The sequence below is a fragment of the Kryptolebias marmoratus genome, linkage group LG15 (assembly GCF_001649575.2).
Source record: "Kryptolebias marmoratus isolate JLee-2015 linkage group LG15, ASM164957v2, whole genome shotgun sequence".
In the NCBI taxonomy this organism is placed as follows: Eukaryota; Metazoa; Chordata; class Actinopteri; order Cyprinodontiformes; family Rivulidae; genus Kryptolebias; species Kryptolebias marmoratus.
In genome coordinates, this window is record NC_051444.1 from 31056144 (window position 1) to 31072530 (window position 16387).

General features: G+C 39.5%; 1 protein-coding gene across 2 annotated transcripts in view; it reads left to right on the top strand.

Annotated features, from left to right (window-relative positions):
• The first annotated feature begins 1382 nt into the window (after positions 1-1382).
• Positions 1383-16387, top strand: part of gpatch1 (G patch domain containing 1) — a 24779-nt gene continuing 9774 nt past the window's right edge. For both annotated transcript variants that reach the window (XM_017439879.3, XM_017439880.3), the window contains exons 1-11: positions 1383-1495; positions 4332-4466; positions 6311-6396; positions 6548-6708; positions 6824-6921; positions 9373-9431; positions 11073-11318; positions 11390-11537; positions 11786-11865; positions 11947-12163; positions 12374-12661. In XM_017439879.3, coding sequence (XP_017295368.1) covers positions 1426-1495; positions 4332-4466; positions 6311-6396; positions 6548-6708; positions 6824-6921; positions 9373-9431; positions 11073-11318; positions 11390-11537; positions 11786-11865; positions 11947-12163; positions 12374-12661 — 1588 coding nt within the window. In that variant the 5' untranslated portion in view covers positions 1383-1425. The remainder of the gene's footprint in view (positions 1496-4331; positions 4467-6310; positions 6397-6547; positions 6709-6823; positions 6922-9372; positions 9432-11072; positions 11319-11389; positions 11538-11785; positions 11866-11946; positions 12164-12373; positions 12662-16387) is intronic.

Sequence of the window (16387 nt, forward strand, 5' to 3'; positions counted from 1 at the left end):
AGGACAAACTCAAAAGCAAAGGACAAACTCACCAAACTCACTAAGCTGCAGAAGCCAGTTCACAAACTGGTTTAAGAGCTAGAAACCTGAAAGAATTCAACATAATTTATGTTACAAAGATTATATGAAGAACTTGAACCAGTTAATGCAGCAGTGTCATCCTTCACCACAGACGTTTCTCCTCTCACTTTTGCAGTCTACGACACAGTCAGTGAGTGTTTAGATGTTCTTGTTCTTCCATCCAGCCTCCATCTAGATGTCAGCTGAAAAGCATGTTTCTGCCTCCAAAGTTCTTCCCCTTATTAGAATGGTACAGCACAATCTGTCTGTAAAGGCATCAGCCCCGAAAACCTAAGCAGCACTTCACATCATAAAACAACTGCAGCATAGGCTGGCCAAGCGATACACTGTTGAAAATGTTCAGGTTCTGGCCTTAGCCTTAGTCAGCTACCAGGGAAGAACCTGAGTCTTCAGCAGGAGGCAACTTGTGGGATCTTTTGGACAGCAGAATTGGTTTGTAATATGGCCTGTTTTTACATGTACCATGTGAAAGATGGTAACACCCCCAACCCCCTTTTTTACTTTTTTTTTATAGCTAGAACACAACAATCTCAAAGCGAAACAGAAGATGCTACTGTCAAAGTGCAAAGATATTTGTCAGAGCCTTACCTTTCCAGAGGAGAAGACCCCTTTATTTACTGGGCATCGTGTGAAAGCATATACCCAAACCTCTTTAAGATGGCCAAAAAATATCTTCACATGCCAGCAACGTCTGTGCCATGTGAGCGGGTCTTCTCCAAAGCTGGAGAGGTAGTCAACCTCAAAAGCAGTAAACTAAAACCTAGCACTGTTGAAATTATTATTATATTTTGTAAATAAAAATCTGTAAGCACTTTCTGGTCTTTTAAAACACTCATTTATATGTGCATTTCTGACACAAAGCCTGCTGATGTCACTCTTCTGACAGTGTGAAATGCTTCAAAGCAGAGTGTCACCATCATTAGTGAACATCTGTTTACTGTTGGAAACATGTGAACACTTATACCAAATACTAAGAAAATGTAAATTTGTGACTTTAAAGAAATTAATTAAAAACATTCTCTAAAATCTTTTCTCTCTCATTATTTCGGCATAAGCAAATAGAATATTTTGGGAATCCTAACTGACTTAAAACAAGAAAGGTTTAGACTGATTTAATGACAGACAGTGAGAAAAAAATGGTTCTGTGTGTTTTTATACAGTGAGTGTAAACATCTGGTGTCAGCTGTATATAAATGAAACTACGTTTCTGTCATTTCGTTGAATTTGTTTTAAACTTTGGTGTAGTTTACATTTATTTACCGCTAGGTGACGCAAATATTTTTGTTTGTTTTGCTTCGCGTATTGGTTTGTCCTTCCGCGCTTACCGTAATTAAAGTGTAAAACATGGCGTCTGACAGCGACAACGACGAGGACTTTGTAACTTATGGCACTCCACTGGAGCCCTTGGAGGAAGGTAAAGTTAATTTTATCATCTCCGTTAATGTTTCACCTCAAACATTAAACTTTCTGCCGGTTTACCTGTGTTTGAAACGAGCTACGAGGACTGCGGGAGGCTAAACGAGCTGCACAACACGAAGCTGAAGTTAGCTTCCGATTCCGAAGGCCACTTAATTTTACATTTTTTCATTTATCTTTTCTAGATAAAAAACTAAAACACCTAGACACTTTAAACCTGGACTGGATTATTCCATCATACTGGCTAAATAATTAGTGCAGAATGCAAAGAAAAGTTAAAATAGGCAAATGTTTATTAGTATGACAAGTCATAGTTAAAACCATAAAAGATGTCAAAATTCAATCTTGTAAAGACCTTTATTTCACAGCTTTTTTTTAATTAGGACAATTGAACGTCTCTCTAGTTCTGCTCGTAGCTGCATTTAAAGCTTCTCTCTCTCACTGAAACAAGGCATAAAGTTACGTATCACTTGAATTGTCTTCTTTTTTTATATATATAAATGACTCTTTTTGTTTGTTTTTTGGTAATACTGCTTCAGTCACTTTAATCCTCTTACCTCTCCTCCATTTGGCCATGCTCAATTTGTTCCACTGCCTCAGCCCTGGTTAGTGCTTTTGTTTTTTTGCAGTGCATTTATGGATGCCTGTGTTACAGCACAAAATGTAAGTTAAAGTTTTGGAACTGGAGAAGTTTTAGTGTGACTCCTAAGCCAAAAAAGTGCTGAAATGGCGCTTTGATGAAGTTTCACAAATCAGAGGAAGGGTTCACAAATCCCAATCATGGTTTAAATTATTCAGTTATGTGTTTAGAATAATCCAGTCCAGGTTTGAAGTGTCTAGGTGTTGTATTTTTTTTATCTAGAAAAGATTAAAGGTGCTGAAGGTAGTAAAAAATTAAGTGGAATCGCCCTTTAGCCATTTCCCGAATCGGAAGCTAGAGTCGGAAGCCAACTTCAGCTTCGTGCTAACAGCTAGCTGCTGCTTGGTGAACCAGACTTCAATAAAAATGACCAATTTAACGTCGTTTCACATGCTGCATTATTGCACAGAAGTAATGGACTATGCGTTTATACTTTGACCATAAAATTGAGTTGTGGTAATATTTGCTTCAGTAGAGTCTTTAGTAACCATATTTACGTTAAACAATAAATATTTTAGACGATGACTCTCGCCTAAAAAGATCAGATTACTGTATCTAGTTTGGTTTTCAGTTTAGCTGAAAATTGACAAATGATGTTTAAAGAAAGTAAAACACATTTCCTTGGAAATAATGCTTTAAGCATCAGTTAAACTTAGTTTCTGCCACTGAATGTGCAAATAATGCTTGTGACTGATGCTGGATCAATTCAGTTTAGTTCAATTCAGTCAACCTTTCCTTTGACCCTTTTGTCACAAATCACTCCTGAACCTTTTCTCCATCCACTCCATCCTGCCTGGACTCTCTTCTTCACCTCTTTACCACACTCCCCGTTTTCCTGGACAGTTGACCCAAAGCGCTTGAAGTCCTGCACCTTTGTGACCTCTGCTTCTTGTAGCCTCACTGTTCCACCTGCCTCCCTCTCATTCACACACAGGTTCTCTGTCTTGCTACGGCTGACTTTCATCCCTCGTCTTTCAAGTGCATACCTCCACGTGTTCCCTGTTCTCACCACAGATCAAAATGTCATCTGCAAACATCATAGTCCACAGGGATTCCTGCCTGACCTCATCTGTTAGTCAGTCCATCACCAGAGAAAACAAGAAGGGGCTCAGAGCTGATTCTTGATGCACTCCCACCTCCACATTGAAGCTATCTGTCACTCCTACAGCACACCACACCACTGTCCTGCTGTCCTCATACATGTCCTGTACCAGTCTAACATACTTTTCTGCCATCTAAATTCCCTCATACAACATCACAGCTCCTCCCTCGGCACCTTGTCATGTTTTTTCTAAATCCACAAAAACACAATGAAATTCTTTCTGACCCTCTCTGTACTTTTCCATCAACATCCTCAAAGCAAAGATGGCATCCATGGTGCTCTTTCTTGGCATAAAACCATACTGCTGCTCACAATAGTTTCCTCTTGTCAATAGTTACCTCTTGTCTAAGTTTAGCTTCCACCACTCTCTCTCAGATCTTCATCATGTGGCTCATCAACTTCATTCCCCTGTAGTTGCTACACCTCTGTACGCCACCTTTGTTCTTAAAGATTGGCACCAACACACTTCTCTATTCTTCAGGCATTTTCTCACTCTCAAAAATGCTATTGAATAATTGAGTCAAAAACCTCACTGTCATCTCTCCTAGACATTTCCATACCTCCACTGGTATGTCATCAGGTCCAACTGCCTTCCCCTTCTTCATCCTCTTCAAATCTTTTCAGACTTCATCCTTACTAACATTTTCCACTTCCCAGTCTACAGTTTCTATGACCTCTTCTTTCCCTTTCATTCTCTTCATTCATCAGCTCCTCAAAGTACTCCTTCCATCTTCCCATCACATTCTCCTCTACCATTACCATTTCTATCTTTAACAAGCCTAACCTGCTGCACATCCTTTCCAGTCTGGTCCCTCTGTCTTGCCAGACAGTACAGTCGAATTGCAGGGTGTGTTTGCTGGCGTTAAAGCTGCTTAGCTAATGTAGGAGATGGAAACACTGTCTGGCTTTTTTGTCAACACAGTCAGCATTGGGCTGAAAGGTGAACTTGTTGTCTGTAATTGTTCCAAAGTATGTGAATTCAGTAAACTACTCTACTTCCTTTCCTTCAGTGGTGAGTCTGATTCTGTATGAGTTGGATCAGGGAACTCCCTCCAGCATTGGGTTCAGTTTGTGATCTGCTTGTGTCTGCAGATGAGCCACTTAGGAAGCCCATTCCACTGCACGAACAGACAGTGAAAGATGAGAAGGGACGATACCAGCGGTTCCACGGAGCCTTCACCGGAGGCTTCTCAGCCGGTTACTTCAACACTGTCGGCTCTAAAGAAGGTTGGAATTTGTTGCCTCCTGCACACTTCATACAGGACGGACTTTTACTTTAATTTGTCATGAACTTACAGAAGGTTTTAATTACAGGGATATGACCATAAAACCTGAAAAATGTAGGGGTGTGGGGGCCACCTCAGGCCCTAGCTGGGGTCTGGGGAGGAAAGACCTGGAAGGTCTTGAATTTTAACAATTTGAGGCTATTTCTGGACCTTCTGGGAACATAGAGTTGAGGGTTTTTGCTTGTATGTATGAAGTCAAATATCTGATACAAAAACTACACAAATGTGATTTGAAACATTACTTTAGCAGAGTCACTAAGATGACCCATATTATAGACAAAAGATAATTTCATTAACATTTTCTTATGCTTTTTTTCAGTTTTAGTACTATGTAATGTGAACTTTTTAACTGTATTTTAATAATAAACAGTGCTGCTAAGATGTGTATACACAGCTGGGAATCCTGGCTAACATCACAAATCAGTGCCTCTTAAGATGCATCTTAATGTCTTCATGTTCTAAATATTATCACACACAGCTTATTTTCCATTATTAAGTGGAGTAATATAAATAAAATGTAGAATTTAGTGTGCTGAAAATTCAGACATCGCACTTTAATATTTTACCTTCAGTCCCAGAGTCACTGCTCAGCAGTGAGAACACATGAAGTAGTTCCTCTAGAAGAGGTGGTGTAGACCAGAGTAAAATACTCAGGTATGCAGCTAACTCTTCATCATTACTAAGTATAAATACTTCTAAATCTACTCTCTGCTATGCAGCGTATTCTATAATGAGGTCCAGGTGATCTGCTCCTCTCTAAGCTGCAGTTTTCTCTTCAAACTGCAGAATAAATGTGTTGCAGAAATAATTCTCATATTGAATGAATCAACTACTTATAGGAGACCACTCTTTTCTGTGTCTCTGTTTATTACAGAAACTGTTTATTGTGTGCAGGACAAGCTATTGAATATAAACTTAACTTTACTCACTGTTTATGTACTGCCACTGCAGTAATCTGCTGAAATAATCAGGTCTCCTGTCTCTGAATGCAGGTGAAGTCAGTAAGTTTCTGATGAGAGCTGCTCTGAAGTCCGACTGCTTTTCCGCAACAGAACAATGGAATTCCTTTATTCTTTGCTTTAAGCTTCTGTATTTAGCTTAATTTATTTTTCTCAGACAGTTTCGCCAGCATGAGCATATTGTTATTTCTTTCTTCAGACAGTTTTTTTCCTTGACTTCGTGAACGTTAGATTAGATTGAAATTACTAAACCTGTCTGTGTCCATAAGGTAGCTTTTACAAACAGCATGTGCTTCATTAAATAACTCATACATTCAGTTTGGTTGTAATCTAGGGCTGACCAGTATTATAAAAACTTGCAATGTGTAATATTTTTGTTTAATATAGCAATGACAATATCAATTGCAATAAAGATTTTCCTCACTCCCCATTTTCTCCTCTGTCATCACGATCATCTAAACCAAGTGTGACCATCAAAGCCAGAGAGAGTCTGTTGGACTAACAAAATAAATTATTAGCAGCAGAATGAATGATGGTACTTAAATATGACGGTCTATGATCTATTGCAGGCCAAGCAGTCATTTGCGATATTGATATTGTGATGATGACAAGATAGTGATATATTGTGCAGCCCTAGTTTTAATGTTTAAAGTTTTTGTGGAAACTAAAAACTCCTGGATGTATTTTTAAAACCGAGAGTCAAATAATTTTATTCTAAAATTCAAAGTGTGTGTTTTAGTTTGTGGGTTTTAAAATATTTCTGTTGACTTCATCTAAAACTACCTACATGTTTCTAGCCGTTAATCTTGTGTTGTTGTGAATTCAGGCTGGACCCCGTCGACCTTTGTGTCTTCACGGCAACAGAAAGCTGAGAAACACCGTGCCAGACCAGAGGATTTCATGGACGATGAGGTGAGAATGAATATATTTTGTGTAATGAAGGAGAAATAAATTTAACAAATATATACCATCACAATTTTTTCTGATTTGAGGTTATAAATAAACTGTAGGAGGAGATCTTTGTTGTGTTGTTGACTTTAGAAATTTTTTTATGTGATATTAGGATTTCAGCGAGCATGGCATCGCTCCCAGAGAGATCACCACCAGTCAGGAGTTCTCGTCCAGTCGCAGAGACGAGGCTGCGGAGAAAGCTAGAGCCGTTGGTGCTCAGGCTGCTCTAATCCCTGGAGACACGCTGCTGGAGGAACTGATCGCACCTGCCAGGTAACAGCTGGCCCACCCACATCAGCAGCCAATTTTATCTGATGGCACATTTTAAAGCTTGTAAAAAGACTGTCCTCAGTAAATTGGAATGAAGTTTGCTTGTTTTGTTTCTCAGATTGTCCATTGGAGTAGAGTTGCTGAGGAGGATGGGCTGGAAGGAAGGTCAGGGCGTGGGGCCTCGTGTGAAGAGGAAACCTCGCAGACAGCAGACTGGTACGTCCACATGTGACAGACTGTTGGAAAGATCTGGTTCAGGTGGTTTTATTGATGATACAGTGGCCAACTAAATTTAAATCCTCCTGGTAACTCACTAATTGAAAAAAACTAAGCTGTTTTCAATTTCAGGCATTTTAACATTCCAGTTCAACAAAGTTCAACAAAGCTTTTAGGCCCCAAATCAGCTGCAGCTGTCTAATCTTTCCAGTATTATCTCTTATCAGTCCAGCTTCCATGGTACATTATTGATGTAGTGATTTCTAACTACAGTATTTCCAGTATCCTTAGCTTTTGATTGACAGCTCATTAAGCCTGTTGACCCTATGCCACTTCGCTCACTCTGCTCCTTCTGGTTTTCATCTCTTTGGAGGAGTATTTCCTGTCTGCCATCAGTTACTGGGAGGATTACTGATGAAAATGACCTAAGATCACCTACAGAGGCATTTTAATTCCACTGTGATGTTTCATTGAAACCTCGGTGATGAACAACAGCATAAAACTGAATATTTGCTTGTGAGCTCTTTATTTACTGTCAGTAATCAGTGCTGTTCTGTAAGCAGACCCTAATCCACACATCAGATCACAGATTTGTGACAGAAATCAGAAGATTTGATTCCCACAACCAGCTCAAAACACTTCGTCTTTGTTGCCAAAAGGTGTGTTTTAGTGACAAATATCAGCTGTGTTTTCATTCAGTAAAACAGCAGAAAAGTAGCATCATACTGTATCAGTGCATCCACAGTGGTAAGATCAATACAGTTATTCATCATGAAGGTTAAAGTTTGATGGTGTTTTATAGAGGGAAGCAGAGAGAGCTAAATGCTACATGCTAACAGCATAGGTTCTGATCAGCAGATACATGCTACATTGAAACTGACTGATCTGTAATTGTAATGTTCATCTGTAATGATTAGAGTTATTATTCTGTTTTAAACAGCAAAACATTTAAACTACCATATTTTCTGCACCCTAAGGCGCACCGGATTATAAGGCACAGTCTCAATTATGGCGTCCATTTCTGTACTTAACCCATACAAAAGGCGCACTGAATTATAAGGCGCATGCTAAAACATACGGTCTACAAAAAAAAAAAAAAGGTCACGGAAGCAAAACGGTGAGTTTGGTTGAACTTTATTCTACTATGTAACAATTATTTTACATATTATTTTTCACCATTCTTTTTCCACAAAGTCCTCATCTTCTGTCTGAATTGAACAGCTGGACAATTTCGCCATCAAACATGCTAGGTTCCCTCTCATCATTAACGGAGTCAGTCTCGTTGCCAGGGGGCTGTTCAGCAATGATGCCTGCTTTCGCGAAAGCTTGGACAACAGTTAAAGCAGATACCTTAGCCCAGGCATCCACAATCCATTCGCATATGATAGCGTAACTCACCCAGCGCTGCCCCCCCATCTAAGTAAACGTGTGTTCGCTGTCGGTCATCCATCGCTCCAACGCCACTTGCAACTTCTCTTTGAACGCGCTGTTTACACCAACGTCCAGCGGTTGGAGTTCTTTTTTAATCCTCCTAGATTGATGACAAACTCCGAATTAGTGTTATATTACATAATGTTCTCCGATTGGTTTATCGCTGCCAGCGTACGTACCAGTACTGTACACATTACCGTACGTCCCTGTGTCAGGGACAGATTTTGGAATTCAATGTACACATAAGGTGCCGCCGATTTTTGAGAAGATTTAAGGCTTTTAGACCAGAAAATGAAGTTTTCCAGTTGTTAGCATGTTAGCTAATGGTAAATGAACAAACCAAAACAAACCACTCCCCTCCTACATCATCCTCATAGCTTCCAGATAATAAACTCACAGCTCAGAAACTTGATAGTCAAAGTTTATCTGTCTTGTTAGTTACAAACAAGGTACAAACATTAAAATGTATTGCTTTGGTGGATTATTTACCTACCTACATGCATACATATAAACATACATATACACTCACACACAAAGAAATATAGAGATGCACATAGTAGCTGTTGATGTAATGTAAAATACATATATTTTACCTTTGGAAAAAAGCCAGACCATTTTAAAAAAACATCTGCCTAAATTTTATAGAAAACATTTGTCTTCAAAAGGTAAAAATAAGTCAAAAATCAACCAAGTTTTCTAAATTTTCATATAAAAAAGTGCCACTAATGTATTCTTTGCCTGATGGCATTCACCTGACCCGGACTTCTAAACTGTGATGGTTTGCTACAAATACAGCAGATATAAAAAGTCATACATATAATAAAACTGCACCACTGTAGAAACTCTGCAAATGACAGTAAATTTACAGTTTTTTTAAAATAAAAAAATGACTCAAAAATTGACAGAAATTTGCAAAAGTATAGAATTTTTAAATAGAAAATGTGTAGAAACCCTGTTAGTTGTAAGTATATATTACAGTATATATTAGTATATATTAACACTTTTCTGTATCCCTGACAGAGAGTGGAGTGAAAACGTATGGCTGTTTGTTGCCCCCTGCTGGTTCAGAGGATTCGGAGGTGGGTTGATAAGAGTGTTAATAACTTTCTCTCCTAAGCTTTATCAGGGGTCCAAGCCCACAGAGGCAACACAGCAGTTTCCATGTTTCCAGCGGAGCATGAAGCCCTATTGAGACTGTTCTGTTTGTTTTCTCCTTTTTGTTTTTTTCCCATAAATAAAACTCATACTGCAGCCTAAGCCATTAGGTGTTTTAAGGCAATATTTAATTGTAAATATAAAAAAATTACAATAATAATTAGCTTCTCCATGACCTGGAAAGGAAAAGTGGGTGAAGAATATGGATGGATGTCTGGATGATAATTATGGTAAAACAGAATGAAATAGTACATGAATAATTTTAATAACTTAATAATTTTAAAGCAGTACCTGAATGACCCTAAACATTCTCTATAGACCAATCTATGGTGTATTTTGAACTTTTTTAGAAGTATTTGGAATGGCTAAATGGTCGTTTATCTTCAAAGGTTACATCAATCACCACCAAAATCAACAGGCCTTATTTGTAACCCATTTTTGTAACTATCCTTGCAACCAACTCTGCCTATTTAGGGACATTAAAATGTGACAACTATATATCTTATGAGTGGATTTATGAATTTATGAATGGAAGTATATTGTGGCATAATTTGTGAGCCTTTGGACACAAATACACCCCTAACAGTCATTATTAAACAACATATAAAACACTGATGGATTTTTGGTCCATTATTGGCTTGGGGACACTAATAGGCATCAAGATTATGAGTCTTCAACATACAAGCCTGAGGTTCACTAGGTCCTATTGGTGATTGGGGGGGGGCATGGGGGGTCAGGGGCACATGGGTTGGGACCTTGGACCTCTGTCATACTGTGGTTCTAGTTCATCATTGTTTGTCTTCCAAAAAGAAAAATGTTTTAAAATTCTAAAGATATTTTTTTGTAAATATCTAGAGAATTTATGGTCTCTAAATCCCAAATTTTGTTGTTTTCAATCCTTTTTATGCCCCAAAGCTTTTGTGTGTGTTTGTTTGTTTCTCTGTATTTAAATCTAAGGCTGTATTAGGTGGATTTAAATTTTTTTTTTTTTTATCAGCTGTGCACTTTGACCTCTTTGTGATTTTCCACGTTGATATATGGCTAAATAGAGAACTGGAAGCTGAAAGTTGAAATCAACATGGACGAGTTCCCGTAGTGGCTGGCTGCAATACAATTTTCAAGTCCTGCCCCTCAGTGTAAATACATACGGATGGGACATTTGCCTTACTAGAAAATAAAAAATACACTTTAGATTTTTATTTTTTTTTATCTATTGATCTTTGTTGAATCACGTAGCTTTTATGTCTTCAGTATGTTCAAATATTAATTTGTTTAAATATGTTTAGTTTTAATTAGTTATTTAAGGCTTTAAGTAAAGTAAGACTGTGATTGATGGTGTCAGCCTGTTAGCAAGCTATGAGGGTGTGGAGGCAGGACTTCCATATTGAGGGTACAGCCCCACATCCTGAAAAAAATACAACATAGTAGCACCCAAAAAACTGAAATTTTGACTTTAATTCTGAACAATGGGAGGAAGTGGAGACACTTCATTCAGCTTTATCAAAGTTGATGGATTTTCACTGTTTCAGCCTCTGTATTTCCTGATTGTCTTTCTGCTACATCAGGACAATTATGATGAAGAGTTTGCTCCAGAGAACGTGACATTTGCACCAAAGGATATGACTCCTGTGGACTTCAGTCCGAAGCCAGGGGTCCAGGGTTTGGGATACCACGGTCTAGACCCAGGCCTGGCTCTGCTGGGCCGCGGTGCAGACAAACACATTGACCTGTTCAGACCTCAGTCTGAGATGAGGACAAGTCTGTTTGGAGATACAAAAATCAGCTTGAAAAGAGGAGGAGTTGCCGGGCAGGTGGGAGTTTAACAGTCTACATGGTTTTTCACAATAAAGGTATCGATTTTTACCTGACCTTTGACCTGCAGGCCTTTGGTGTGGGGGCGCTGGAGGACGAAGATGAGGATGTGTACCACAGAGATTCCATGTCTAAATATGACACTGTTCTAGGAGGAGAGGAGCCAGGAGACGGCCTGTATGGCTGGACAGCTCCGCAGCAGTACACTAAGAAGAGAGGTAGCATAGCCTGGAAAACACCTGGAGAATACTAGGAAAACCAGAGACTGTTAATTTGACTCCAGTACAGTTTTTAGCTCTCCCCCTTCCATGTAACTAAAATATTATCTTTTAAAATTAAAAACTACCACTGACTATTCCAATCACCAATGGCTGACATAGTCATGCAATTGCCCAACCCTAGTTAATTATTTATAGGTGTTCTTTAGAGTTTGAAAGAAAATATGAAGCTATATTTCTGTCTTCAGAGAGAAGCAAGGACACGGCATACATTGGTAAAATCCTTGAGGGGTTTACTCTGGCCCAGAAACCTCCTGAGGGGAAAACAGTAAGAGCCCTCTGAGAGCCTGCAGACTTATCTCTGTCCACAAGTGGATGAAACGCTTCACTGACTTCTCTCTTATTATAGGTCTTTCCTCCTCCTATTCTGCCCAGCAATTATCGCCCGGTCCATTGTTTCCGTCCACAAGTTGACGTTTTGAGACGTTCTGGAGTCAGTCCGGCGCTAGCTGAAGCTCTGAAGTCATCCAGAGGTCACATGATGAAAGAGGAGCCCCAGCAGGGTGGACGCCACCAGCTAGACTCCAGCCAGAGGAGGGAGTTGTTGGGAGAGGACTCCCTGAAAGGTGAAAGAGAAGTTTGTGGTTGTTCTAACTGCTTCACGTGCTTCTTATTCTGTATAATCCTGCAACCTTTACAAAGAATCAGACTTGAAGTTTAATTTATTACTCCTTGACTGTGACGTTTCCATCTGACTAGATGTTGATCAGGGGAGAATGAGATGAAGCTGTGGGGACTGATTCCAGATTTTCTCTCATGCTTTAAACCCTTATCAGGACCCAGTTCAGTCATGGATCTTCTGAGACCTGAAGACAGACGGCGTCTACTCAGCATGCGTAACTCTTCTACCCAAGAAACCTGCACCCCAGACCCTGAAGACGCCACACATGCTGCTTCGTCGGTGGTGACTCCACCCTCCACTGGTCTTCAGCAGCAACATGATGCTCTGGCAGCGTGGAAAGGGGTCCACACCTCACTACAAACCTTCAAACCGTTTGAGAAAAACCCCAGCAAGCAGGCGAGATACGAGCTGTACCTGAATCGCCTCCGACAGGGAGACAAAGGTAGGACCCTGCAGCTCATCCTCTGCTGCAACATCATCTTCCAGGTTCCAGGAAACATTTTCTTTTGTCCATAATAATTAAAACTTTTCATCCTCTAGAAATAAATGACTTTTTCAGTGAACAAAATTACTTTCTGCGGATGAAAGTTAGTTTAAACAATAAACGAATGTACACAATAAACACAGTAACACTAACATGTTGTCATTCGTGAGGATGATAAAGCCAGTATCTCACTATGTGCCAAGTTGTCTAGAACCATTTATGAGGGTTTTCACAAGTCACTGAGGTTCATTATCTTGTCTCTTGAATCCTGAGGATGAGAATCTCTGAACTATTGATGATTGAAATGCAGAACTTGATTCACCATGATCAATAAAATATTGTAATATTAGATTGATTATGTATCGAAGAGTAACATAAAAAATACTGTACTTGAAACAGATGAAGAGAGCACACACACAAAATTTTGTCTTGGAAAGCACATTCCTGGCAGAGGAAGGATGGGTTAGTTCACAATATGAATCAACATCAAATATTCAGTGAAGAATTACTTTATGAAAACTATTCAATACTTCATAGCAAATAAACAATCAATCAATATTGTAATGCATCAAAGATTCTTAACTTTTGCAGTGAATATGAAAACTCTTCTTTTTTTAAATTTGGCTTGAGACTTCTTACTTCACATTACATGGTGTGTGAAAATCAGGCTTTTGTTTTTGTCAGGTTCAAAGAAGTGTGGAGTCCATAAGTCTGTTAGATTAGAGGCATGTCTGTGAGTCTGTACTTACATTTAGTTATTGTCAGTATCTGGAGTTACATACCGTTACGTATCCCCCACTTGTGATTTAAAGCCAGTCCGTTGGTTTATGGATCACACAGAAGAGCTGCAGTGAATAATGTTGAGGGTGTCACAGTTGACACCCAGGAAAGGGGCACTCACTCATCATTCAAACAAGATTTCATCTTCAGAGTCACTGAGTAAACAAACTTGAGAGTCTAGTTAGTTTAGTTTCTTCTTTATGCAGTTTTAGCGTAAACAAGATGCTCTTCTCCACTGTGTGGCATTGTCTCATAACAGAATAAAATCTAAAAGCAGAAAATAAAATTAATAATAAAAACATAAAAAACATACATTAAACACATATAAAAAAAACATAGAAGCATCTCTAAAACGAACACTGGGTTTAATTAGCTGGAGTAGTAATTACCCTGAGTTCAATGCAATATGTAGCAGGAGTTGTAAAGTGCATGTACATGAGGTTTATCTTGTTACAGTCACTAATAAGAGAAATGTGGGGTCAGCTTACAAAGCAAGTTTGTTGTCCTGATGGCCTGGAGAAAAAAAACAGTCAGATAATCCTGAAGTTCTAGCATAGATGCTCTACGGCTTTGTGCTAGAAGGTTGGAGTGCAAAGAGGTGGTGGGGTGGGTAAAGGGGTCTAGCGTGATTTTGTAGCCTTTCTCACTCATCTGTCTTTGTAAATATCTGCTAAAGCTGCTAGGAGTGGAGTGTCAATGATCTTCTCTGCAGCCCTAACCACTCTCTGGAGGGGTTTCCTGAATGCAGAAGAGCAGCTACTGTGCCAGACAGTAATGCAGTGGGTCAGGATGTTTTCTGTGGTACCCCTATAAAATGCTGCCATAAACAAGGAAAGGGATTAGGTCTTTTTCAGTCTCAACAGGAAGTGGAAGCATTACTGGGCTTTTTTGATGAGAGCAGTAGTTGTTGGTAGACCAGGTGATGTCATGAATGAGGAGCATGCTGATAGTAGTTGATACTTTGGTTCGGCAGAAAGGAAATGGTGTCCTTCAGCCATTCTCTCCAAATGTTTCTGGGCAATGGGGAAGGGGGTGTTGAAGATGTTTAAGTTTGTCATTTACTGGTGGGTTGTGTTTGCAGTTGTTGCCTTAACTTTGAAGGTTAATGCAAATGCAGTGGAAGTGTTCATTTGTCTACCAGTCATTATCTTAAATGGATAAATACCGGTGAACTCATTGGGTACATACCTGTTTGGAATGGTCACAGCCATTCATTTGGCTCTTTCAGCTTGACCTGATGCTTGGTGATGTTGGCCAACATGAAATTTAGCCTTCACAAATAGCATCTGCCACAGCTCTTGCATTATTTCAGAAGTGAAATGGGTTCCTCTCTCAGAGTTGATGCAAGTTGGGAGACTAGTCCCAGATAGGACATGGTTCATCAATGTGGTTTGTGCTGTAATATTGGGAGCTGGAAGACATTCAACCCATTTGCTGAAGGCACTTGCCACAGTCAAGAAGTACTTGTTACCTCTAGTTGATTTGGTGAGAGGTCCTGCTCAGTCAGTTTGTAGGTTGGACCCTAAAAAAGGTGGTTTATTTGCTTTGCAGGGGAGCTCTGTGGATGGGGAATGCAGGTTGGAGTCACTGCAGGTTTTCCCCCTGAAAAGAGACTAAGCCCGATTGTAGGTAGCCGTTCGCCGGCCGTTCGCCGCCCAACTGTGATTTAGTAAAAAAATAAATAAATAAAGTTGACAGGAAAGTTGAAAATATGGCCATTTATTATGTGATATTGTAAGATATTTATGCCAAATATTTGCACAACTACAGTTTTACAAAAAGGCACTTTTGAAATAATTTTTTAAACGAAAATACAATTAAAAGAAATACTAATTGTTTGCACCTAATTTGAATCCTAATTTAAGTCACATTTACAAATAAATAAAATTAACATAAATGAAAAAGTGCTAACAAAGCACCAACACACGTTTCACGTCAAGGCCAATGAATAACAACAGAGATGCTGACTGTACTGTGCTTTTTGTGGCACAGGCTGCATGTTGGATCACTACATGTAACAACAAAACAGAGCATATCTAATGCTGAAATTAATAGCATAATTTTACTGTTAAACAAGGTTAAATTAGCACATGTCATATTAATATTTTGACTAAGTACAAAACAGGCTTTTCATATTCGGTCTTGTAAAGCCACTCGCTTAATTTTAGCTCAACTAACCATTTTTGGTTAAACTCGATAATATTTATTTGTAAGTCCAGCGGTAGCTGAAGGTGGCTCGGCCTCAGGGCTCATTAGAGTCGCGTGGGCCTCCAAGAACAGCGCGTGGTGGGGGCGTTTATACTTGGTGCTTTTGTATGGCATGATTTTTTGTTCCACCAGGTTGAGTGCACAGTGACACTGATTTGAAGGTACACATTGCTCAACTCTGACAAACTGCTCGCACACTCAACCTGGTGGCACAAAACTCACGCCATACACGGGACCTTCGCGCAAAGGTGGGGACAGCGCGATTGCGTCACTGTTGGCGCGCGTACCCTCGCGCAGTGAGGTAGATAAAGGTAGCGGTTTTGGGGGTGCTGGTGGGAAAAAAATGTGCATAAAAAATGACGTATTTATAATAAACAAGCGGAGCTTAGCCTGGCGGCCTGCCAGGCCTATAATACACTGGGGGAAATTCTTCTAGAATTGCGCCGCTCAAGGTGGCTGCATGTTGGAGTAGTTCTGTTTCAAAAAAGTTAAAAAACAAAAACAACTGGACTTCTATTCTGTAGCTAAAGACGTTTCACTTCTCATCCGAGGAGCTTTCTCAATTCAGAAATAGAGAGTGTGGAGTTGAGCTTTTAAAGCTGAGATGTGATGTAAGCTGGATTGCTTGCAAATTGTCCTCACTCTCCTAACAATGGAGGCTCGTTAGAATCCTTGTTTGTCTGACTCACTGATAGG